The sequence below is a fragment of the Lepus europaeus genome, chromosome 9 (genome assembly GCF_033115175.1).
Source record: "Lepus europaeus isolate LE1 chromosome 9, mLepTim1.pri, whole genome shotgun sequence".
NCBI classification, from domain to species: domain Eukaryota; kingdom Metazoa; phylum Chordata; class Mammalia; order Lagomorpha; family Leporidae; genus Lepus; species Lepus europaeus.
Window position 1 is genome coordinate 94,560,847 of NC_084835.1, and position 24,281 is coordinate 94,585,127.

The 24,281-nt window shown below is 46.5% G+C and overlaps 1 protein-coding gene across 1 annotated transcript in view; it reads right to left on the bottom strand.

Annotated features, from left to right (window-relative positions):
- The window catches only part of PSTPIP2 (proline-serine-threonine phosphatase interacting protein 2), a 77,706-nt gene that overhangs the window by 4,415 nt on the left and 49,010 nt on the right, over positions 1–24,281 (bottom strand). The window contains exons 5-10 of the mRNA XM_062201603.1: positions 20,894–21,000; positions 16,560–16,622; positions 8,727–8,825; positions 8,142–8,187; positions 7,126–7,205; positions 1,544–1,642 (exon numbers count right to left, since the gene is read on the bottom strand). Of these exons, the coding sequence (XP_062057587.1) occupies positions 1,544–1,642; positions 7,126–7,205; positions 8,142–8,187; positions 8,727–8,825; positions 16,560–16,622; positions 20,894–21,000 (494 nt within the window). The remainder of the gene's footprint in view (positions 1–1,543; positions 1,643–7,125; positions 7,206–8,141; positions 8,188–8,726; positions 8,826–16,559; positions 16,623–20,893; positions 21,001–24,281) is intronic.

Below are 24,281 nucleotides of genomic sequence, written 5' to 3' on the forward strand. Positions count from 1 at the left end.
AAAATAAGACATTCCTAAGTCCCAAGCTCATACAAAGGCTTTTCTTTAACGCCTATATGATGCTAATTTTTTTTTAAAGATGATGGGAAATATGTCTCAGTGGCAGGACAAAAACATTGGCTGAGAAATTAGAAAGATATACTGGATGAACCAAAACATACACACCAAGTCCTGTGACACAAGACCAAGGACCCCCACAAATGCCAAGACAATCACCTAACTTGAAGCAAGTTTCTTCCATTCACTTCTATGGGCTTGCTGGGTGCTGAACTGTTTGCTAATGTGAATGTCCTGTCTGGGTGTAGGTGGCTGTTCCTTAGCAAAGAAGGCTGATAACTTGATTTGGTGTTCTCTGTAGTCTGAGGACCTGATTACTGTTGCTATGTACAAGTTAAAGCCAGACAACAGCTCTGTGAAAGTTGCTACAGCAAATTTTGAGCTTTGGAGTGAACCCGAATGACCACAAGCCTGAGTATGGGTCAGTTTGCTGGTAGCTGGTGCTATCCTGGAGTGACCCCACTCCAGACTACAGCAGGCTCAGGACTCAGAACCATGCTGTAACACTTCTGTCTTCTGTACATTGTCCTCACATTGTGTTTGGGTTCCCTCCTCTGCTCTCCAACCCTAACTCTGAATTAAAAAAAAAAAATCATGGTAGTAAAATGGACCAGGATTCAGGCAAGTTACATATTTATCTGGGTATTTTTTTATTTTTATTTTTTGACAGGCAGAGTGGACAGTAGAGGGAGACAGAGAGAAAGGTCTTCCTTTTTGCCGTTGGTTCACCCTACAATGGCCGCCGCGGTAGGTGCGCTGCAGCCAGCGCACCGCGCTGATCCGATGGCAGGAGCCAGGTGCTTCTCCTGGTCTCCCATGCAGGTACAGGGCCCAAGAACTTGGGCCATCCTCCACTGCACTCCCTGGCCACAGCAGAGAGCTGGCCTGGAAGAGGGGCAACCGGGACAGGATCGATGCCCCGACTGGGACTAGAACCCAGTGTGCTGGCGCCACAAGGCGGAGGATTAGCCTAGTGAGCCGCGGCGCCAGCATATCTGGGTATTTTTTTTTTTTTTTAATTTGACAGGTAGAGTTAGACAGTGAGAGAGAGACAGAGAGAAAGGTCTTCCTTCCGTCAGTTCACACCCCTAGATGGCCGCTACAGCCGGCACTGTGCCGATCCAAAGCCAGGAGCCAGGTGCCTCTTCCTGGTCTCCCATGCCGGCGCAGGGGCCCAAGCACTTGGGCCATCCTCCACTGCCCTCCCAGGCCACAGCAGAGAGCTGGCCTGGAAGACGAGCAACCGGGACTAGAACCCAGTGCCCATATGGGATGCCGGCACTGCAGGTGGAGGATTAACCAAGTGAGCCACGGTGCCGCCCCTATCTGAGTATTCTATCAACTCACTGTGTGGCCATGGACAAGTCACTTTACCTCTGGATCTCAAATGGATGGGGGGGGGGGTGTGAACTAATAAATGTCTATGCTTTCCCTCTAATGGATCCAACAGGCACAGCCACAGTACTCTGTGGCTGCTCCTACTTACATCATCGCTGGTGACACATTGTTTTGACAGCTGATTCACATGTAACCACAGCGCATTCCGGAAGAAGTTTATTCGTTCACATTCTTGAGCTTCAAACACCTGCAGAAGAGCAACTACATGTACATCTATGTGCAGAGAAAGGAGCCATTCATTGACACTGGCTGTGACTTAAACAGTGTCATCTCCAGTTATCTGTAAGCTTCTTGTTCAATAGGGTGCCCCCTCCCAGCACCACCGAGGACACTCATGAACTCTGACCAGGAAAAGGAATGCAAATAGATTCTAACATGGTATCAACCCAAACAGGACTGGATAGAGTTCTGAAGGTAAGAAGGAACAGTGATCCCAGACACCAATGTTCTACCCCGAGTTCCAGGTCACATTTCCAACTGTCTAATAAGCATCTCCATCTGGGCAGCCCCAGAGCCAAACCTCACCCTCCTGCCCCGTGATAAATGAATGTCTGGCAAGGTGGTCATAACTATTGCAACTGCTCAATTAGGATTAGGACACGGAGGCCCTTACACTTCCCTTTTGTCTTGGTACAAGTTTAAAGTTTCCCTTAATAAAAAAGTTAAAAGCCAATGCCCTTTTGGATATAGGCAACTTCTGAAAAAGTCAAGCCAATCTACAAAATGGATGAAAGTCTGTTCAACAGTGGATGTTATATGTTAACATATTTTTAAACATTTACTGTCACAGCTATTACATTTTAAAACTTTTTATAATATAAAATTTCAAGCATATACAAGAGTAGAGAGAATAATATAATAAATGTATCTGTATCCATCAACAGCTTACCAATTATCAACTCATGACCATTTATCCTACTCCCTGGTGTATTTTGTAGTGAATGCACTATTTCACTTATAAATATTTTAGTATCTCCATACTACTAGTTTCACTACAGAATACTTCACATGGAATCAGAGAGAGCCATATAATAAATACCTACATACCAACCACCTAGCTTTGTCAAAAACTGCCCAAGTTTGCTTCACATTCTGTTAAAGCCCCCTGAGTGACTTCACAATCTACATCACCTTCCTCCTTCCCCAGAATAACCATTATCCTAAATATTATCATTCCCATGCAGGCTTTTATTCTAAACATGTATCCACAAAATGCATATGCTATTGAGACAGAATTGAAACAGGACTCACAAAATCAAGACATTCCTGACCCAACATGTATCCATCTCCCACCTCAGGTCTCTCCACTAAGCTCCAAACCAATGAGAAGCTAGAGTTCACATCCTAACCACAAAAGACCCTTGACCACCCTGTAGAAACTCCCCCAGGCCATGTGCACACCCAGAATAGCTCAAAACAACCAAGGTATGACCTTCCTGGGGATGTGCTAGTGAGCAACAGCACCATTTTGAGTAATTCATGTGCAAAAAAAGGAACTAACCAGTGCAGAGCACCAAGCCGAGTGCAGACCAAAGCATTATGTGCTGAGGGGGACAGGTGCACACAGAGGTGCCAAGCGCCAAGGGGGAATTATACCCAGGGTAAATGCCTGTCCAGTCCCCTCACTGAGGACCTTCTTCGCACCCTCTTCGCACCCCGCTGTTTTCCTTGTGCTCAAGCATAAGCCCGCTGTAAGTTCTGTCTGGGTTGCACATTGACCTCTTGTCAATTTCCATTGCAAGGAAGTCAAAGAACCTTGAGTAGGTATCTACAAAAATGGCCTTGCTCTAAGCTTTTCCATGAGAGTCTGGCATTCACAAAGCAGAGAAGAGCATTTTAGGAAGAGGACAGTGACCCATGGATTCAGATAGTAGAGAAAAGTCAAATAAGAGTAGAACTGCAGAGGCTCCTGGGTGCCAGCCAAGAGATTAGTGGTAGGGCAGCAAACCCCAGAGGAAGCAGTAGGGAGCACGAGGACTTGAGACAGTTTCTTCAAAAAGTGTGGTTGGAAAGACAAGAGAGTGGAGCAGATGGGAAGAAAGAGCTGGGTGGTTTAAAGCTGGGAATGCACCGATCTGCACAAGATAACAGCAGTTCACAGTGAAGGCAGCTGGGTAGAATAAGATCCTGATGGGGCTGGGAGTGGTCCCTTTTCTACTCATAGGAGAAAAGGTGGGGGGAGCTGTGAAGCAATGGTTCCCATACTTGAAGTCCCATCTGAGTGATCTGCAGGACTAACTACCGCAGGGACTACTGGGCCTCCTGCCAGACTTCCTCACTCGTTGGGTCTGGGGTCTGTCTGAGAGTGCCGTCCTCGGGGGACACTGATGCATCCCGGAATCTCCCTTTGAGAACCTCTGGTGAGAACGTGTATTGACAGAGTGACAGAAACTTGAAGACATTCGCAGGTTATGTCTTTTATTTTCTCTTGAAAATTGTAACATCATGTGCTGCAAATGAAAGGAGATGCTGATAAAATCTCAGGTGTGAAGAGTTTAAAAAAAAGAGGTCTGATGTAGTGACACAGCAAACCAAGCCACTGCTTGCAACGCCTGCATCCTATATGAGCACCAGTTTGAGTCATGGCTGCTCTGCTTCTAATCCAGCTCCTTGTTAATGCACCTGGAACAGTAGCAGCAGATGGTCCTAGTATTGGGCCCCTGCCACCCATATAGGAAACTAGGATGAAGTTCCTGGCTCCTAGCTTCAGCCTGGCCCAGTCCTGGCTGTTGCTGCCATTTGGGGAGTGAACCAGCTGATGGAAGATCTCTCTCTCTCTCTCTCTCCCTCTCTCTCTCTCTTCCTCTCTCTCTGTCTTTCAAATAAATAAAAGAAAGAAAGAAAGAAAGAAAGAAAGAAAGAAAGAAAGAAAGAAAGAAAAGCTTCCAAAACCTAACCTACTCACCTGTTATATGCACACCCTTTAGAACCTACAAAGTACAGGCAAGACTCTCAAAAGGTAATCACTACAGTTAATAAACCACTAACTGATTCACCTGGTTCATTCCTGCACCGACCAAACACTGGATGAAAGCTTTGAAGAGTACTGGACAGCATAGTCAGGATGGGGAGGAAGCAAAAAGATGAGGTTTACTATGTGAAAGGTATGAACATTGTCAGAATCCTGATGGAGTCGCTAGCGGCAGCACTAACAAACAAACACAGGGCAGGTGGTTGGGGCAGTGGTTAAGATGCCACTTAGGACACCCACATCCCATATCAGAGTGTCTGGGTTCAAGTCCTAGCTCAGTTCCCTATTCCAGCTTCCTGATAATGTGAACCCTGAGAGGCAGCAGATGATGGCTCAAGTACCCAGGTACCGGCTACCCACATGGGAGGCCTGGATGGAGCTTCCCATTCCTGGCTTTGGCCTGGCCCAGCCCTGCCCTGGCTGTTGTGGATATTTGAAAAGTGAACCAGTGGATGACAGATCTCTCCCCTCTCTCTGCCTTTCAAATGAATAAAATAAGTTAAGAAAAATATGTTTAAAAAAATAAACTCAGACCATTATAAAGAAAGCATTCTTGGCCGGTGCCGTGGCTTAACAGGCTAATCCTCCACCTTGCGGCGCCGGCACACTGGGTTCTAGTCCCGGTCGGGGCACCGATCCTGTCCCAGTTGCCCCTCTTCCAGGCCAGCTCTCTGCTGTGGCCAGGGAGTGCAGTGGAGTATGGCCCAAGTTCTTGGGTCCTGCACCCCATGGGAGACCAGAAGAAACACCTGGCTCCTGCCATCGGAACAGCGCGGTGCGCCGGCTGCAGCGCGCCTACCGCGGCGGCCATTGGAGGGTGAACCAACGGCAAAAAGGAAGACCTTTCTCTCTGTCTCCCTCTACTGTCCACTCTGCCTGTCCAAAAAAAAAAAAAAAAAAAAAAGAAAGAAAGCATTCTTATGCATTATTGCCTGCTACAACTATGACAGGGGACCCTGACAGAGCTACATATACAGAGGCCACTGCAACCAAAAAGCACTTCTCCAAGGACATCTGCCTAGCAACTCTGTTTAACCTTGAACTAATAACCACTGAGTTATGAATCACTGTGGCAAAAGACTATTGTTTCAAAATATCTGACATCCTCCTCCCATGCTTACCTCTAAAAACTTCCACTTTCCTCATTCTCATTAAAAACACCCACAGTTAACTGGGGCATGCACACTGTACTGCTCTGCCATTCCCAAATAAATACAATCTTCTTTGGAGAGTCGCTCTGATTGTTCTCTGTTACTCAGGTTGACAGATGGAAAGTTATTCCAGTTCCTTCACTCTTTAGTTAAATTCCTGACTTCTGAGGCTGACTTTTGGCACGGTGGTTAACATGCCACTTGGGACACCCACATCTCTCATTGGAGTGTCTGGGTTCAAGTCCTGCATCCACTTGATTTCCCCATCCTGCTAATGCATACCCTGGAAGGCAGCAGGTGATGGCACAGGCACTTCACCCTTGTGGGAGACCCAGATGAATTCCAGCCTCCTGGATTTAGCGTGACCCAGCTCTAACAGCTGTGGGCATCTGGGGAGTGAATCTGGAAGGAAGATCTCTCTGTGTCTCTGCTTCTGTCTCCCTCTCTCCCCCCCCTCTTTTTTTTTTTTTTAATTATTTTTGACAGGCAGAGTGGACAGTGAGAGAGAGAGAGAGACAGAGAAAGGTCTTCCTTTTTGCTGTTGGTTCACCCTCCAATGGCCGCCGCGGTAGGCGCATCTCGCTGATCCAAAGCCAGGAGCCAGGTGCTTCTCCTGGTCTCCCATGGGGTGCAGGGCCCAAGCACTTGGGCCATCCTCCACTGCACTCCCGGGCCACAGCAGAGAGCTGGCCTGGAAGAGGGGCAACCGGGACAGAATCCGGTGCCCCGACCGGGACTAGAACCCGGTGTGCTGGCGCCGCAAGGTGGAGGATTAGCCTGTTGAGCCACGGCACCGGCCAACCTCTCTCCCTTTCAAAGCAAATGAAATAATATTTTAAATTCTTGATTTCTAATTTTCCCCCATTCTATGAGAATTGAAGTGCAATAAAAGTGAATGAGGGCCGGCGCCGTGGCTCCACCTTGCTGCGCCAGTACCCCGGGTTCTAGTCCCAGTTGGGGCTCCGGATTCTATCCCGGTTGCCCCTCTTCCAGGCCAGCTCTCTGCTATGGCCCCAGAAGGCAGTGGAGGATGGCCCAAGTGCTTGGGCCCTGCAAAAAGGAAGACCTTTCTCTCTGTCTCTCTCTCTCTCACTATCCACTCTGCCTGTCAAAAAAAAAAAAAAAAAGTGAATGAGAGCATTTCTACAACACTACACTCTCGGGTCTGGCACTGTGGCATAGCAGGTAAAGCCGCTGCCTGTGGTGCTGGTATCCCAGAGGCCACCGGTTTGAGTCCCAGCTGCTCCACTTCCAATCCAGCTCTCTGCTATGGCCTGGGAAATCAGTGGAGGATGGTCCAGATCCTTGGGCCCCTGCATCTGTGTGGGGGACCTGGAGGAAGCTCCTGGATCCTGGCTTCAGATCGTCCCAGCTCTGGCCATTACGGCCATCTGGGGAGTGAACCAGCAGATGGAAGACTTTCTCTCTCTCTCTCTCTCTCTCTGCCTCTGCCTCTCTGAAACTCTGCATTTCAAATAAAAATAAATAAATCAAATTTAAAAAAAGACTACACTCTCCAGGCCCCAGGCAGCTTCCGCTCTCCCGTACCTCGCAGGCCTTGATGTGCTCGCTCTGCCACTCCTCTCGGACCTTATCCAGCGTGTTGATGTGCAGCATGTATGCTTTGTCTGCAGTGGGAGAGAGGGGTATAGGTTCAGAAACCAGTCAGGAGGGAACTCGTGGATGCACCCCACCCCACCCTACCCCACCCCCTACGCTCATCTCCAGTGAAATGCGTCAGAGCTGTGGTGAGCTCACAAGGCCACAAGAGGTCTGAACGTTAGAAGGACATAACTGCATCTCGCCACATAATATCTTTACGAAATAAGCAAATGTGGGTAACACTTTCATTTAAACATTGAACCAAGCCTTGAGCAAGAAATGGCTCAAGGAAGAAGTGAAGGCAGAGGAAGAAGTTCTTTGCCAAATTCCACCTCAGTAGCTCCCAGCATTTTCCATTTTCAAGAAAAGTCTCCAGCAGGGGATGCAGGAAAGAGATTCGCCTGGGGTCCAAAAGGGACACCAAGTTACATAGTATTGGATTTAGAGACTCCTCAAGGGAGCAAGGTGGCCAGAGGCTTGTTTGCTGGAGGCTATTCTGGGATTCAGTAGCCTTTGCAAACACCTGGCTTGGGTCTTAGATTTCAGTGACTGAAAGGCCTTCAACTTGGCTGCTGCCTTCACAGCAGATAAGGACTAACAGAGCCAAAAGGGGCTTTGATGCAGACGTCCCTGTCAATCAGAGGGAGCCACTGAGTCCAGAGCCCCTAGCACACGACTCCCCCACCACCATTCACTTTCAGGTAAGGCAGCAAGACCCGAGCAGGAAGCCGCTCCAGACTGCGCCTCCTCGTCTGATTCCTCCCGTTTCCAGGATTCTGAGATGCCTCCCTGCCTGCACTCCTCCATTCCTTCCTTCCTGCCTTCCCATACCTTGTTAACCCCACCGTTTATCCCTGTGTTCTGTATTGTAAGGTATATAAACTGCCTTTCTCAGAGACACATTTAGGATAATGTAAATCCCACCACCCACCCGCCCCCATGGGTGGGAGCAGCCCCCTCACCTGAGTCTTCCACTGCCGTCTTTGAAGTTGCCAGTTTCACAAAAAGCTGTCAGGACAAAAAAAAAAAATAGACACTGGGAATGTTAAGCCAGGGATTGGTAGGCAAAACCAATGTAAGTACAATGACCGTGGAGAAACAAGGTCTAGTCCAAGTCCTACCTACATTTCCCCTGGGAGCAAACCATTCAGCTTGGCCTCAAATCTCATCACCATTGGAAAATATCCATAAAGTACCTCTCCCTAGGTTTTCCTAAAGAGCTACCCTTGCCCTCTGGGGTATATGCAGGTTTTACAAATTAAATGAGCCATCTGCCCAAGCAAGAGACAACAAAGAGTATAGGAACTGAGTCTTAAAGGAAGATGAACAATATCACAACCTCCTCCCACCTCCATCACCATGGCCATGCCTCCCGGGCTCTTCCCCAAACCCCAGACATGTGATAAGGGTGTTTCTGGTTCAGGGGACCCTCACAGCCTGGGGGAAGATACTGCCAGGGCCTCTGAGGGCAGGTCCATTTTCCTGGTTGGCTTTGGCCTGACACACGTGAATCTCTGCGTTGTTGGGTTGGCAGCCCTGCTCGGTACCTTTTCTTGTTGCTTTGGGTTTACCAGGTTGGCACTCCGGTGGACAGCCTGCTCCGCCTCATCCTTGTCACGGCACTTCTGCTCGTAATTCCTCTTTGCCTTTTGTGATGAACAGAGGACAGAACCAGGTGAGCACTGTCTAAAAGACAGCCACCCTAGCCTATCACACCCAGCCCCAGGCTCTCAGAGCACACCTGCTCTTTCTTACCCGAAATCTCTCCTAGCCCTATCCCAAACGAAGCATGTAACAGCTACCTATGCAGGGAAGTAATAACTCCTGTTTGACAAACGCAAAAAAGTTGAGCTTTAAAAAAAAAAAAATGATTGAAGAGTGGGTGTTTGGCTCAGTGGTCAAGACGCCAAGTGGGACACCTGCATCTCATATCAGAGTGCCTGGGTTCAAGTCCCAGCTCTGTTCCTATTTCCAGGTTCCTGCGAATGTGCACCTTGGGAGGCAGCAGATGATGGCTCAAGTACTTGGGTCCCTGCCGCTCACTTGGGACACCTGGATCGAGTTCCTGGCCCCCAGCTTTGGCCTGGCCTAACCCCGACTGTTGCAGGCTTTTAGAGAGTAAACCAGCAGATAGGCACTGTCTTTCAAATAAATAAATAAATATTTTAAAAATTGACACAATAAAACATGGAATTTGAAATAGGAAAAATCTAAATATTTATGTAACTCTAAAATGTGTGATCCAACATTTGCGTAACATTCATAATCCTCAGAATTTATGTGCAATAAATTGGTACCTACTCACTCCAATTCTAATTATGCCTCAATATTACAATGTGCCCCACAGGGCACTAATGGCCTCATTTCTTTTGCTTAAATAGCTATGTTCCTTTTGACTTGAAGAATTCTGTATTACACGATTTAACAGCCATGGTCTGCCCTATGCTACCGTCACTATGGAGACAGTTGACAACCCATAATCATCAGTGGGTCAGGAAATAATTTTCTGTATCAACTATTGAAGCAAAAACTTAACGTGATCAAACATAGCTAGCTGTGAATTGGTTAAAATGATTTTTTTAAAAAAACTGTTTGACCAAGAATGAAGATGCCGCCGCTGCCCCAAGTCCTTGTTCGGCTGTCTTTTTTGAGGCCGCCTGTGAACCAGAGATCAAATGCTGGACCCTGGCATAGGTTGGAATCCCAGTCCCACCATAGTCCACATGTTCTCAAACAAATTGCTTAGCCTCTCTACGCCTTAGTTTCCTCATGTGTAAAGCAGGGATTTTACATATAAATACATAAAAATATATATTATCACATATGAATGAGAAATGTAGATGCAAATTGTATTTCTATAGTTATTAAAATCTGTAAGTAAAATTATGTTTATAAATGAAATTCAAACCTACAAAACCAATAACTTTAAATTAATAATAATAAAGGGGTGAAAGCTTTATTATTTTAAAAGATTTTATTTATTTGAGATGTAGAGTTACAGACAGAGAGAGGGAGAGACAGAGAGAAAGGTACAAAAGTGGTTTGGGCTCATCAAATATTTCTGTTTCCTACCTTTTTCACCATCTCCTACAATTTGGTTAGGGCTGGCCTTTCAGTAAACAAGCTTACAAATTCTCTATGTAATACATCCATAGAAGCATAAGTTTGTAATTTTTCACAATTGCAAGAAAATAAAATATTTATGCAACAAGAGTCATTTAACAATTCTTTTTATACAATATAATATTGGGGACATTTCTCTGTATCAAGCGGTTCAACATTTTTAAGAGATGAAAAGATACAAGGGCCGGTGCTGTGGCATAGCGGGTAAAGCCTCCACCTGCAGTGCCAGTATCCCATATGGGTGCCAGTTCAAGTCCCGGCTGCTCCATTTCCTATCCAGCTCTCTGCTATGGCCTGGAATAGCAGTAGAAGATGGCCCAAGTCCTTGGGCCCCTGCACCCATGTGGGAGACCCGGAGGAAGCTCCTGGCTCCTGGCTTCAGATGGGTGTAGTGGAATGAGAAGGCCATACCAAGGTGGCCACTGGCAAGCGAGCGTCAGTTAGTCAGGAATGGCTTTGAAACCCACCTGGCTTTGGAAACTGCCTGGCGACAGGCTGTGATTGCTTCTGCTAACCAAGGGTCGAGGATATGCTTGTGTCTTTCCAGAGAATGCAGAACAGCCCATTTGGGTACCAGCCAGAAACATGAAGCCTGCAACTGACAGCCAACCAGAACCAGCTGAACAAGACAGAGACTCCGCCTTGTTAGCAGACACACCTGCCCTATCATCCTATCCTGAGAAACTGCCTAAAGCCATATCTGTTACTGTTGTATACCCCACTAGCTCTGGTCAGCCACTCAAATGGCCCACAGCCTGTGTGTGGTCATGCCATTCCTGATAACTGTTATTCCTCATTCCTACCCCTATCTGAGCAAGCAATCCTGTGGTCTCTCGATTTGAGCGCTGGTTAGTCAATGACGGGTAAGATCCCCTGGGGGACAACCTAAGACAGGCACAGCTGCGTACGGAGACCACATGGAAACGGGGTCAACAATGGTATGGCCAAGAATCATGCCTCCCGTTGCTCAAAAATAAACGAAAAGGGGGAAATGTAGTGGAATGAGAAGGCCATACCAAGGTGGCCACTGGCAAGCGAGCGTCAGTTTGTCAGGAATGGCTTTGAAACCCACCTGGCTTTGGAAACTGCCTGGCGACAGGTTGTGATTGGATGGCTCTGGAAACTGCCTGGCAACAGGCTGTGATTGGATGGATTTGAAACTGCCTGGCGATTGAAACCCACCTGGCTTTGGAAACTGCCTGGCGACAGGTTGTGATTGGATGGCTCTGGAAACTGCCTGGCAACAGGCTGTGATTGGATGGATTTGAAACTGCCTGGCGACAGGCTGTGATTGGATGGCTTTGGAAACTGCCTGGCAACAGGCTGTGATTGGTTGGGGCATAGACCGCCCCTTGACCAGATTGGCTGGTCTTGGCTATATAAGCTGTTGTACCAACTGTAATAAACGAGTCTGTGGGCTGCTCTCCTCAAGCCTGCTTTCACCCGACTCCCGGGGTCTGTGTGGTGACTCCGCGCCTCTTGCCCCCACCACGCTGCTCCTCTCAGAAACAAACCCAGGAACCCACTGCAACATTGTTGAGAAATCAACCGCAACAGATTGGTACAGCTCCAACCATTGCAGCCATCTGGGGAGTAACCAGCAGATGGAAGACACCTCTCTATCTTTCTGCCTCTGCCTCTGCCTCTCTGTAACTCTGCCTTTCAAATAAATAAATAAATCTGAACTTCTCCAGCCCCAGGCTGTAAGGAGGCACCCAACTGCCCTGCCTCAATACCATCAGAGTAGGACAAATAGGGACTCTGGACTTTCATTGTCGTCAGAAGTTAACACAGCTCCCACTGTCAGTGCCAGTGGGAATCATGTGGGACCCTGGACTCCCACCCCACCTGGCGGTAATGAGGTGACCCTCCCTGTGGGGATGGTTTCAGAGGAGATTTAATTACAAGTCAGAACTTTAACCACCTTCTAGTACTCACACATTCAGATCCTCTCTGAGGTATTAATGGGGAGTAAGGGTGGTGGAAAGGGGGGGGGAGCTGGACTTTTACCCCAACATGGCAGTGAGACAGTTCCCCATATCCCCTGCTGGAGTGGTATTAAAAGAACCCAGCTGGGGGGTGGCGCCATGGTGAAGCTGGTAAAGCTGCTGCCTGCAGTGCCGGCATCCCATGTGGGCACCGGTTAGAGGCCCAGCTGCTCCACATCCGATCCAGCTCTCTGCTGCAGCCTGGGATAGCAGAAGATGGCCCAAGCCCTTGGGCCCCTGCACCCATGGAGGAGACCCGGAAGAAGCTCCTGGCTCCTGGCTTTGGATCAGCACAGCTCCAGCTGTTGCAGCCATCTGGGAGTGAACAAGTGGACAGAAGACCTCTCTTCCTCTCTCTCATTTTCTCTCTCTCTCTCTCTCTCTCTCCCTCTGCCTTTCAAATGAAATAAATAAATGTTTAAAAAAAAAAAAGAAAACCCAACTCAAACAGAATACTTAAATAAGATCCAGAGTCTTGCAACTTAGGACCCAAAATGTCCAAAACAAACTATTACTCAACACACCAAGAACCAGAAAGATATCAAACTGAATGAGAAAAAAAAAAAAAGATGCCAACACCAAGATGATAGATCTATTAAAATTATCTGACAAAGATTTTATTTTTTTAATTAGTTAATGAATTGAAAGGCCGAGATGGCTGGGGGGGTGGGGATTATCCGTCTGTTGGTTCACTACCCAAATACCCAGAACAACTGGAGATGGGCAAGGCCAAAAGCAGTGAGACTGGATCTCACTCTGGGTCTTCCAAATGAGTGGCAGGGACCCCAGTACTTGCTGCTGCCTACCTGGGTTTGTGTTAACAGGAAGTTGGATCAGAAGTGGAACTGGGACTCAAACCCAGAAACTCTGATATGAGATAGGTGTTCTAAGTAGCTTCTTAACCACTGCACCAAATTCCCAATCCCTGACAAAGGTTTCAAAGCAGCCATTATAAAGATATTAAGCAAGCAACTACAAAAACACTTGAAAACCAAATGAAAACAAATAACAGAATTGGCAAAGATATGGAAAAGCTCAGCTATATATATATATATATATATATATATATATGTGTGTGTGTGTGTGTATATATATATATTTAAAGAAAAACCAAATGAAAACTTTAGAACTGAAAAACACAATAACTAAAAAACTCAAATGAATGGGCTTAACAAAAGAATAGTTGAGATATAAAAATGAGTGTACTGGAAGATAAATAATAGAAATTGCCTAATATGAAACAGCAAAGAGGAAAAATAGCCTAAAAAATGAACAGAGCCTCAGAGACCTTTGGCGCTACACACACAGATCTCACTCACATTCACATCCTGGGAATCTTAGGAGAGGAGAAGGAAGATGTGCTGAAAAAGCACTTGAAGAAATAATGGCTGAAATTTTCCAAGTTTGGAAGAAACGTAAGTTAGAGTCAAGAGACTGAGTAAACGCCAAACAACATAAAACTATTAAGAAATTCATGCCAAGACATCACTGAACTTCTGAAAACGAAGAGCAAAGAAAATACCTTTTTATTATTATTATTATTTGACAGGTAGAGTTAGACAGTGAGAGAGAGAAACAGAGAGAAAAGTCTTCCATCCGCTGGTTCACTCCCCAAATGGCCGCTACTGCCCGCACTGCGCCAATCGAAGCCTTTCCTCTCTCTCTCTCTGTCTCTGTCTCTGTCTCTCTCTCTCTCTTTTTTTTTTTAAGAATTGTTTATTTGTTTGAAACACAGAGTTATAGAGAGGCAGAGAGAGAGAGAGAAAGAGAGGTCTTCCATTAGCTGGTTCACTTCCCAAATGGCCTCAATAGCCAGAGCTGGGCCAGTCTGAAGCCAGGAGCCAGGAGCTTCTTCCAGGTCTCCCACACCGGTGCAGGGGCTCAAGGACTTGGGCCATCCTCTACTGCTTTCCCAGGCCCATAGCAGAGAGCTGGAATTGATGTGGAGTAGCCAGGACTCGAACCAGCACCCATATGGGGTGCCGGTACTGCAGGCAGCAGGTTTACAAGTTATGCCACAGCACCGGCTCCAAAAATATCTTAAAATACAGAGAAATAACATCTTACCTAAAAGGGAAACCAATTTGAATGGCCATATGCTTTTTGTTAGAAACCATGGAGATGGAGTGAGCATTTAGCCCAGCAGTTAACATGCCTGTGTCTCATATCAGTGAGATTACCTGGATTCTAGCCCAGGCTCTGTTCTCTCTCTTTTTTTTTTTTTTTTTTTTTTTTTTTTTTTTTTTTTTGACAGGCAGAGTGGACAGTGAGAGAGAGAGAGAGAGAGAGAGAGAAAGGTCTTCCTTTTCTGTTGGTTCACCCCCCAATGGCCGCTGTGGCCGTCACGCTGCACTGATGCGAAGCCAGGTGCTTCTCCTGGTCTCCCATGCGGGTGCAGGACCCAAGCACTTGGGCCATCCTCCACTGCACTCCCGGGCCACAGTAGTGGCTTGACTGGAAGAGGGGCAACCGGGACAGAATCCGGCACCCCGACCGGGACTAGAACCCGGTGTGCTGGCACCACAGGCAGAGGGTTAGCTTATTGAACCACGGTGCCGGCCAAGGCTCTGACCTTGACTACAGCTACCTCCTAATGCAAACTCTAGGAGGCACCAATAATGACTCAAGCAATTGAGCTCCTGCTACCCATGTGGGAGACCCAGATTGCATATCCAGCTCCCAGCATCTGCCTGGCCCAACTGCAGGCATTTGGGAAGTGAACCAGAAAATGAAAGTGCTCGCTCGCTCTCTTCCTCTCCACACTCCACCTCCTCAAATAAAATTATTTTTAAAAAAATTTTTAAAGAAACCATGGAGGGGCAGGCACCGTGGCTCACTTGGTTAATCCTGCCTGCCTATCCCATATGGGTGCTGGGTTCTAGTCCCGGTTGCTCCTCTTCCAGTCCAGATCTCCGCTGTGGCCCGGGAGTGCCGTGGAGGATGGCCCAAGGGCTTGGGCCCTGCACCCGCGTGGGAGATCAGGAGGAAGCACCTGGCTCCTGGCTTCGGATCGGCGTAGTTCCAGCCATAATGGCCATTTGGGGGTGAACCAATGGAAGGAAGACCTTTCTCTCTGTCTCTCTCTCTCTCTCACTGTCTAACTCTACCTGTCAAATAAGTAAAAAAAAAAAAAAAAAAAATAGAAAGAAAAAAGAAAGAAGAAAGAAACCATGGAGACCATGAGGAAGCAGCTGGTGCTGAAGAAAAGAACTGTCAACACACAGTCCTGTATCTACTGAAAACATCCCTTAAGAATGAAACTGAGGCAGAAAGTAGGTGGTGCCTGGAACTTGGAGATCACCACCAATGAGTTATTGTTCAATGGGTATAGGGGCTTCTGATCAATGAGTCTTCAGTTTTGTAAAATGAAAATAGATATGGAGATAGATGTGGTGATGGTTACAAAACATTATGAATGGGGGCCGGCACTGTGGTGTAGCAGGTAAAGCCACTGCCTGCAGTGCCAGTATCCCATATGGGCACTAGTTCTAGTCCCAGCTGCTCCACTTCCAATCCAACTCTCTGCTATAGCCTGGGAAAGCAGTGGAAGATGGCCCAAGTCCTTGGACTCCTGCATCCACATGGGAGATCTGGAGGAAGCTCCTGTCTCCTGGCTATGGATTAGCCCAGCTCCAGCTGTGGTGACCATCTAGGGAGTGAACCAGTAGACAGAAGACCTCTCTCTCTCTCTCTCTCTCTCTCTCTCTCTCTCTGCCTCTGCCTATCTGTTACTCTGCCTTTCAAATAAATAAATCTTTTTTTAAAAAAAATTACAAATGTAATCAATACCACTGAACTGAACACTTAAAAATGGTTAAGATGGCAAATACATATATATATATGAGGTCTTCAAAAAGCTTCCGGAAAAGAGTATTAGGACTTCAGGGACTTCAAAAATTTTTTGCATCAAAATAAACTTATTTTTTAATTCCATTTTCTATGAACCTTTGGAAGTGCCCTTGCATAAGTGCTTTTGTGTCTTGGCCTAAAATATTTAAATTAATTTGCTATATTTTTCTAGGTTACCAGAAAGATGAAATCTTTGTGTTTCAAGTATCTAGTTACATCTTCAATCTTTCATAGGCCTTAAAACAAGGAACACCAAACCATTAAGGCTTGTTTTCCCTAAAACACTGCATTAATATATAATAAAATTGTTGAAAAGTTACTTGAAGGGGAATAAGCTTATACACAGCACAAGATTTCGGAAAATGTCACCATTACAAAAAAAATATGAAGAAGAAACCGTAGCAATAATGTGTGACTCACATCCATGGTTTTCTTGAATTGTAAGCTCTTTTGTTTATGGACAGCATCCATTATAACCTCGGTCTGTGAAAAGAATACAAGCTCTATTAGTGAAAAAATAAATTAACAATCAATACTGGCTTATCTTGAGGACTACCATTCAACATGGTTATCTGTGTAGTCTTTACACTATTCAGGAAGTAGATATGTTATTTATACCCCTATTTCACAAATAAGGAAATTGCAGAACAAAGAGACTGAACAATTTGCCCAAGGTCTTGTGGAGGATGAGTGATGGTGCCTATCTTTGAACTTGAGCAGACTGTGTGGTCAGACACCATGGAAACTCACTGATCACGTCAATAAATCTGCAATCAAGGAACTCTGGTTTAAAAAACAGAATTTCAACATTTGTTCAAAAACTCCATTTATATTTTCAAAGAGCTCTTTGTTCTGTAAGCTTTTGTCTGCTGTAGTTAAAATAGGGATTTTTACCATTCACTTGAGTGGTCCATCAATGACACACCCTCTACCAGCCAGGTGCCTGGGTGGTAGGAAGGGCAGACACATTCCTAGGACAGCTAAGAGAGGCTGCTCTGCCCCCCTTACCTTATCCAGGCAAGTTGAATGCCTCTGTTGAGTTTCCTTGGGAGCAATTCCTTTGCTGCGACTCCGATGTGAATATTTTTATTAGTCACATGGTTCTAATAGTAAAGATGTACCTCTCAGACATAATCACAGTGGCTTGTGTTTACCAAGCATTTGTGTGCTAAACAGTCCTCACATAGCCCAAAAACTGTGTGAGTAATATCATCTCCATTTTCCAAAGTTAACTCACCCAAAGTAATACACTTGGGAAGTAATTTGAAATTTGAACCCAGGAGGCTTACTCTGGTGCCTTTGTTCCTAACCACAGCTCTACACTACCATCGGCCTTATCATAGCTCTGTAAAACTAGTGTGAAAGACTGAGAAATGCAGTAGTTCAAAATGAGACCTGGCATTGGCTTTGTGCAAAAGTGCCCTAATTATGCTGACAATGAAATTCTGGATACACAAAAATTGGAGCTGTTGCTACCAAGTGTGGTTGGATGGATTTTTCAAGTCATCTTCTAGTCCAGGTGAAAGTGAGGTACCAGGAGCTGGGCATTTACTTGCTAATGGTGAGGGCAGTGTAGACACAGGACAGACAGAGCTCCAAATGAGCCCCACGTGGAAAGATGCAGGGCAGCCCTTGCCATCAGAGGCAAGAAGCTGTGGCTCACAGGAGCAACTGGCTCCCTCAGCCAGGAGGAAGAGCTGGGTTTATTTCTTTAACAGTGATTCCTGATTTTCCCAGAGCAGATCAGTTAGCAATGTTGGTCTATTCCATGGTCCTTTCTAGTCCAAATACACTCCTGCCACTCTTCCAGTTGGGAGCTGCTAGGGTTTTCTATTTCGTGACCCAAGTTAGGCTTCCTTATCTCTAAGTTCTATATAACACCTGCCACAAGCACCTGTCAGGCGGCAGCCAAATTCTACCACTAGCCAAACCCTTTTACTTCCTGTCCTTGCTCCCCCTGCCTTCCCTGGCTTTTGAAAGTTGGCAGGAATCTAGAAGACAAAATTTTAAACTTCTTCAAAACTGAGAAGTGGGCCTCCTGGGACCCAAGAGGTGACATGCTTTGCTCAAGGCCACTCAGGCTTCAGATGCCAGGCCCAGCTCAGCTGCTACACCACCTTGATTTAAGTCTCCTCGGGTCCATGTTGACTTTCACAGTGACCTACTCATGGCGCTCAGCGAATCAAAGCCTCTCTTTCAGGTCCCCTTGGAGAAGTGGTTCTTATAGGACTCTGAGACTTTCTATTCAGACAAAATCAGGAGAAATTTGATAGCATTAAGGGAGTGTGAAAACACAATGATCCTTGCTATAGGGTGGAGGGATACAAGAGGGAGGGGGAAAGAAAGGAAAGATTTGCAAATGGCCCAAAGGACCCTGAGGTCAATTATAGAAATGGCTGCTTTGTGGTACACTTTTCTGTCTACCCACACTCAAACTGTTCTGAAAACTGGAAGCATCTCTCTTCCTGATCCAGGAGGTGGCTTTCTCTGCAGGTGATCCTGTATTCAGGCAGTGCAACATTCTTCTGTGGCCACCCCAGGCCTAGCTGAGATGGGAAAACAATATGCCCAGCAGCGAATAAGGTGACTAATGAGTTCTTTGTCATGCAAGGGCATTTCTGGGCTGGGGAAGGAATCTCAGCAGTCTCCCAAGTCAGGCTTCCCGAGACAAGCCCTGCAGGCCTGACAACCTCGCCACCACCCAGCTCCTACACAGCCTTTCACTCTGCTGGTCTTAGCTTCCATGTCACTTCCTGCAGGAGGACTCGCCCAGTCCCACAGATGAGGTTGTGGGTCCCCACTGCATGTTCACTGTCTCAGGTCCTAGGGAGACGTGTGAGGCCCAAAGCCGTTACAGAGCACAGATAGCATGGATGTTACAGCCCCAGGCCCTTCCTTCCCCTATCATCTGAGGCTCGTCATGCTTGATCACCATGACTGTGTCACATCAGTCCGCCCAGCCACTCTCTATACTTAGTGAGAAAGGGTGACCCTGTCCACCTTGAAACATGTCCATCTCAGGAAACATCAGTTGTATGAGTGAATACACCACATACTTCTGACCAGCTCTCCCACCCGCACTGCCCCCATACCAGCTACTAAAAGGAGACAGCCAATGGCCTTCCTTGATAAGTGGAAATGGCTTCATTTCCAAGAAGCGAAAAACCGAAACATGTACGGCATGGCCAGTACAAAATGAGAAGTTGACACTAACACATTTTCTATCTAGGAGAGAGATTTTTCTCAAGTATCCAAATACGGAAGTGGCGAAATCCAAGTCCATTGTGACACAAAAAATTACAAATGTATTAAGAAACCATGGACTTCCCAGAGAAGGCTCAGAAGATATCTTCCTGCAGGGAGGGCACACAGAATACGGGGAACTTGGATGAGAGCTGCGGGCTGGACCTAGGTACTCTACCAGCTCAACAGAATTCAGGGGGTGTTCTTCCAACTGCAAGAATGGGTCTGTGTGACTTATTATGTGGAAGTTCCAAAGGCCTTGCAAAGGGAACAAACTCGCCCTCAAAAGGGCCAGGGCACTCAGATACATGAGGAAAGGACTCCTCTCCTCTTGGTGAAAATGCCTCTGGCTGTCTCAGGCTTTCTGCTTTGTGAGTGAGGCTGTGAGATGGGCAGAGAGAGTCGTATGCTAAGAGCAGCTCAGGAACCAACAGGAGAGGTAAAGCAGGAGGCTTTAAGATGCTATATCTGCTCTAGTGCCAGTGGCCTCTAAGACACTAGCTGGATCCAGACTCCAACTTCAAACCATAAGCAAAGTTGCTGAGACTGAAGTGAGGGTGGATCAGTACTACCTGGTCGCTCATTGGGTACACACTGCAGACACAACCCTGGAGACAGATGGTGAAGGGTCAGGACGAACAAGGGAAGGGTTTCCAAGGGGCCGCCAGGAAAGGTACAAGAGGCCTGGGCACACAGAGGTGTCCCAGGAGACGGGGGTGTAAATCTTCACATGTCACACTAGATGTCTGGCCTCCGTGAGGCCAGAGTTCCAGTTTGCAAATGAAATATACAGAGAAATTCTGTAAGGACCCTACTGAGCTGTAGGATCAACCTGAACATCTAAGAGAAAGGAGTCTGAATAGTGGCTGGTCCAGCCTAAGTAACACCTAAATATAAATCTTAGAGCTTCCCCAATACTTGCCAGTTTTATTAACACTTGAGAACATGCTCCTCGCTATCTCCTTCCACGTAGTTGGTTGGAGTAAATCCCACCAATGAAAAAGAGTCTACATACACACAGCTGCTTTGAAGACAAGAAGGACTTGGATTTCCCAAGGCCTCAGTGTCGCTATTTGTGGAAGAGGGTGGTCTGACTACATTGTGATCCTCAGGAGATTGAGTCTCCCCAGGTCTTCAGCCCTCCCTTACTGCCCTGCTCAGGAGGAGGAGTGTGGCCTGGGAGCCTGCCAGCTGGGCCCTGCTGGACTCCACTAAAGTGGTCCCCCTTCCCAGTTGTAATTTGAAATGTGGTAGTAGATTGGAGAAGAAGAGGAATGCAAGCTGGACCCTAGAACCCTCAAAAATTTTCAAAGGACACCTGGCTGCAGGCGCAGAAATGGTGCAGAGCATAACAACCTGGACTGAGTCCCCACAGGATGACTCAACTTCTCAGGTTGGACAAGGGCGTGGCTGCACCAGGGTGGAACCCTGCCAGGGAACTGAATGAGCAGCCAAGCCTGGGGTTTTCTGCAGGAGCAAAGGAGAGGTCTTCACACACAGGCAAACCCAACCTTTTTCCGTTGTAGCTTTTGCTTTTCCCTAAATTCTTCCATCTTCCTGGCCTCTTCTCTTAGAGTCTGTGCAAGCTGAATGTGACATTGTGCCACGTTGTCTACTTCTGCAAAAAGAATTTAAAATAATCAGGGTCTACATATGTTGTGATTCACAAATACAAAGCCATAGAAAAAAATACATACAGCTGTCTCTCTATGTCCACAGGAGATGGGTTCCAGGGTCCACTGCAGATACCAAACTCCATGCACATTCAAGTCCCTTATACAAAATAGCATACTATTTGCAAAGAACCTAAGCAGTACTCCCATGTGCTTTATATCACCTCTCAATTACTTTTTTTTAAAGATTTGATTTATTATTTGAGAGGCATAATTATAGACAGAGGGAGAGACAAAGAAAAAGGTCTTCCATCCACTTGTTCACTCCCCAAATGGCCACAACAGCCAGAGCTGGGCAGATCTGAAGCCAGGAGCCAGAAGATTCTCCAGGATCTCCCACATGAGTGCAGGGGCCCAAGCATTTGGGCCACCACCACCCCCACACACTGCTTTCCCAGGCCATAGCAGAGAGCTGGATTGGAAGAGGAGGGGCCAGGACTAAAGTCAGCACCCATATGAGATGCCAGCGCTGTAGGCAGAGGCTTAACCTACTATGCCACCGGAGTGGATCTTTCAGTTACTTTTTAAAACCAATATATTGCAAATACTATGTAAATAATTGTGTCCTTTAGGGAATGAAAACAAGAAAAAAGTCTGTATACAAGGGGCCAGTATTGTGGCATAATGGATAAAGCTGCCACTTGTGGTGCAAGCATCCCATACAGGCCAGTTCGAGTACCAGCTGCTCCACTTCCTAGCCAGATCCCTCTACTAATGGGCTAGAAAAATCAGCAGAAGATGGCAAAAGTCTGTGGGCTCCTGCCACCCAGGTGGGAGACCCAGAGGAAACTTCTGGCTCCTGGTTTCTGCCTGACCCAGCCCTGGCCATTGCAGCCATCTGGAGAGTGAACCAGCAGATGGAAGGAAAATCTCTCTCTCTGTCTCTCCCTGTCTTCCTGAAAGTCTGACTTTCAAATAAATAAATCAATCTTTTAAAAAAAAATAAGTCCACGCATTGTCAATACCGACACAATTACTTTCCCTGAATATTTTTGACTCACAGATTGGAGGTAGAACATGTGGATGTGGGGGAGTCTGCTGTGCGTGCACAGTACTGGGGCAAGTGTCAGAGCCTGTCTCACCGTTCCTGGCCACCAGGATTTACTGAATCCCTCCATGTGCTCAGCATTGGCCTGGTCAAGAAAACCAAGGCAAGAAAATGTATAGCTTGGGGCCGGTGCCGCGGCTCACTAGGCTAATACCCCGCCTGAGGCGCCAGCACTCCGGGTTCTAGTGCCAGTCGGGGCGCCAGATTCTGTCCCGGTTGCCCCTCTTCCAGGCCAGCTCTCTGCTGTGGCCCGGGAGTACAGTGGAGGATGGCCCAAGTGCTTGGGCCCTGCACCCGCATGGGAGACCAGGAGGAAGCACCTGGCTCCTGGCTTCGGATCGGTGCAGCGCGCCAGCTGTGGTGGCCATTTAGGGGTGAACCAACGGAAGGAAGACCTTTCTCTCTGTCTCTCTCTCTCTCTCACTGTCTAACTCTGCCTGTCAAAAAAAAAGAAAAAAAAAAGAAAATGTATAGCTTGACCTCCTGTTCTACCTGTTACCAATCCAGTAAATGCTCAGGCCTGGGGAGAAAACCCAAGGTTCCAGCTCATGTAGCTTCCCCCCTAGGAGACATTACTAAAACAACTACTAAATCCATTAAATTGGATTCTTCGTTCTCTTAAGATGCCCTCCAAAATTCTTTTCTTCTCTAAAATTTCATGATCTTGAACATTTATAAGAAAGGTTATACATCAAACTTTTGGCTATCGATAGTTATCTCAAAGTAGATAGATCATTGATGATTTTTGTCCCTCATTTTCTAAGATCTTTACAATAACCATAGCTTGCCTTTCTAATAGAAAAAAAAAATAGACTCTTTATTTTACTTGTTCTAAGAAACCAAGTTGAAGTATGGCATTAAAGCTAGAAAAGATTGACAAAGCTGATCTAAGAAAAAAATGTTAAACTTTTGTGTGTGTCAAAATAACCCTGCAAAAGGCTAGAAAATACATGACAAATGGAAAAATACTTGCAATTTATATAACAAGGAGCAAATGACTTTATTAAAACAGCTTTCACAAAGCAAAAGAAGCAGACATATTTCAGTATTTAACAAATAAGTTAACATAAAATTCAAAAAGCATGGCTAAATAGCCAATAAACATTTATTCAGCCTTAACACAAATTAAAGAAAAAAAAGAAAAACTTAAAAACTCAAACCTTGCACTTTGGTAAAATTTTTAAAGTGTGAAATTTCTTGATATTAGTAGCATGGGGGAAACAGCACTGCTGGGCTGGGGAAGGCGGGGGGGGGGGGGGGGGGGATCAGAGGAGGAAACAGCACAACCCTTCCAGGAGGAGAAAATCTGGCATTTTGTGAAACTGAACATTTTAGACATAAAAGAATGAGACAGAGCTATCTAACTAAAATGGAAAGCTGTCTGATACATTGTTAAGTAAAAAAGCAAATTATAGAGAAATAGGCATAGTGGGGTCTTATAAGAATTCACTCAAGCCTTTTGATGTGTGTATAATTATAAGAATTATAAATGCTTAGAAAAAGGTCTGAACAGACATATGATTGCTTCATTTAAAAACATATGCTCTGGGGCCGGCGCTGTGGCGCAGTAAATTAATCCTCTGCTTGCGGTGCCAGCATCCCATATGGGTGCCGGTTCTAGTCCCGGCTGCTCCACTTCCAGTCCAGCTCTCTGCTATGACCTGAGAAAGCAGTAGAAGATGGCCTAAATCCCTGGGCCCCTGCACCAACATGGGAGACCAGGAAGAAGCTCCTGGCTCCTGGCTTCGGATAGGTGCAGCTCTGGCCATTTCGGCCATTTGGGGAGTGAACCAACGAAAGGAAGACCCTTCTCTCTGCCTCTCCCTCTCACTGTCTGTAACTCTTAGCTCTCAAATAAAATAAATAAAATCTTTAAAAAATATATATATATGCTCTGTGGGTCAGCATTGTGCCGCCACCTCTGACACTGGCATCCCATGTGGGTGCCAGTTTCAGTTCTGACTGTTTCACTTCCAATTAGCTTCCTCCATTAACTTCCTGCTAATGACCTGGGAAAATCAACAGAAGACGGTCCAAGTGCTTGGGCCCCTGCTACCCAGGCAGGGGACCTGGATAAAGCTCCTGGCTCCTGGCTTTGGCCTGGCCCAGTGCTGGCTGTTGTGGCCATTTGGGGAGTGAACCAGCAGATGAAAGGTCTCTCCCTCTCTTTCTGTCTCT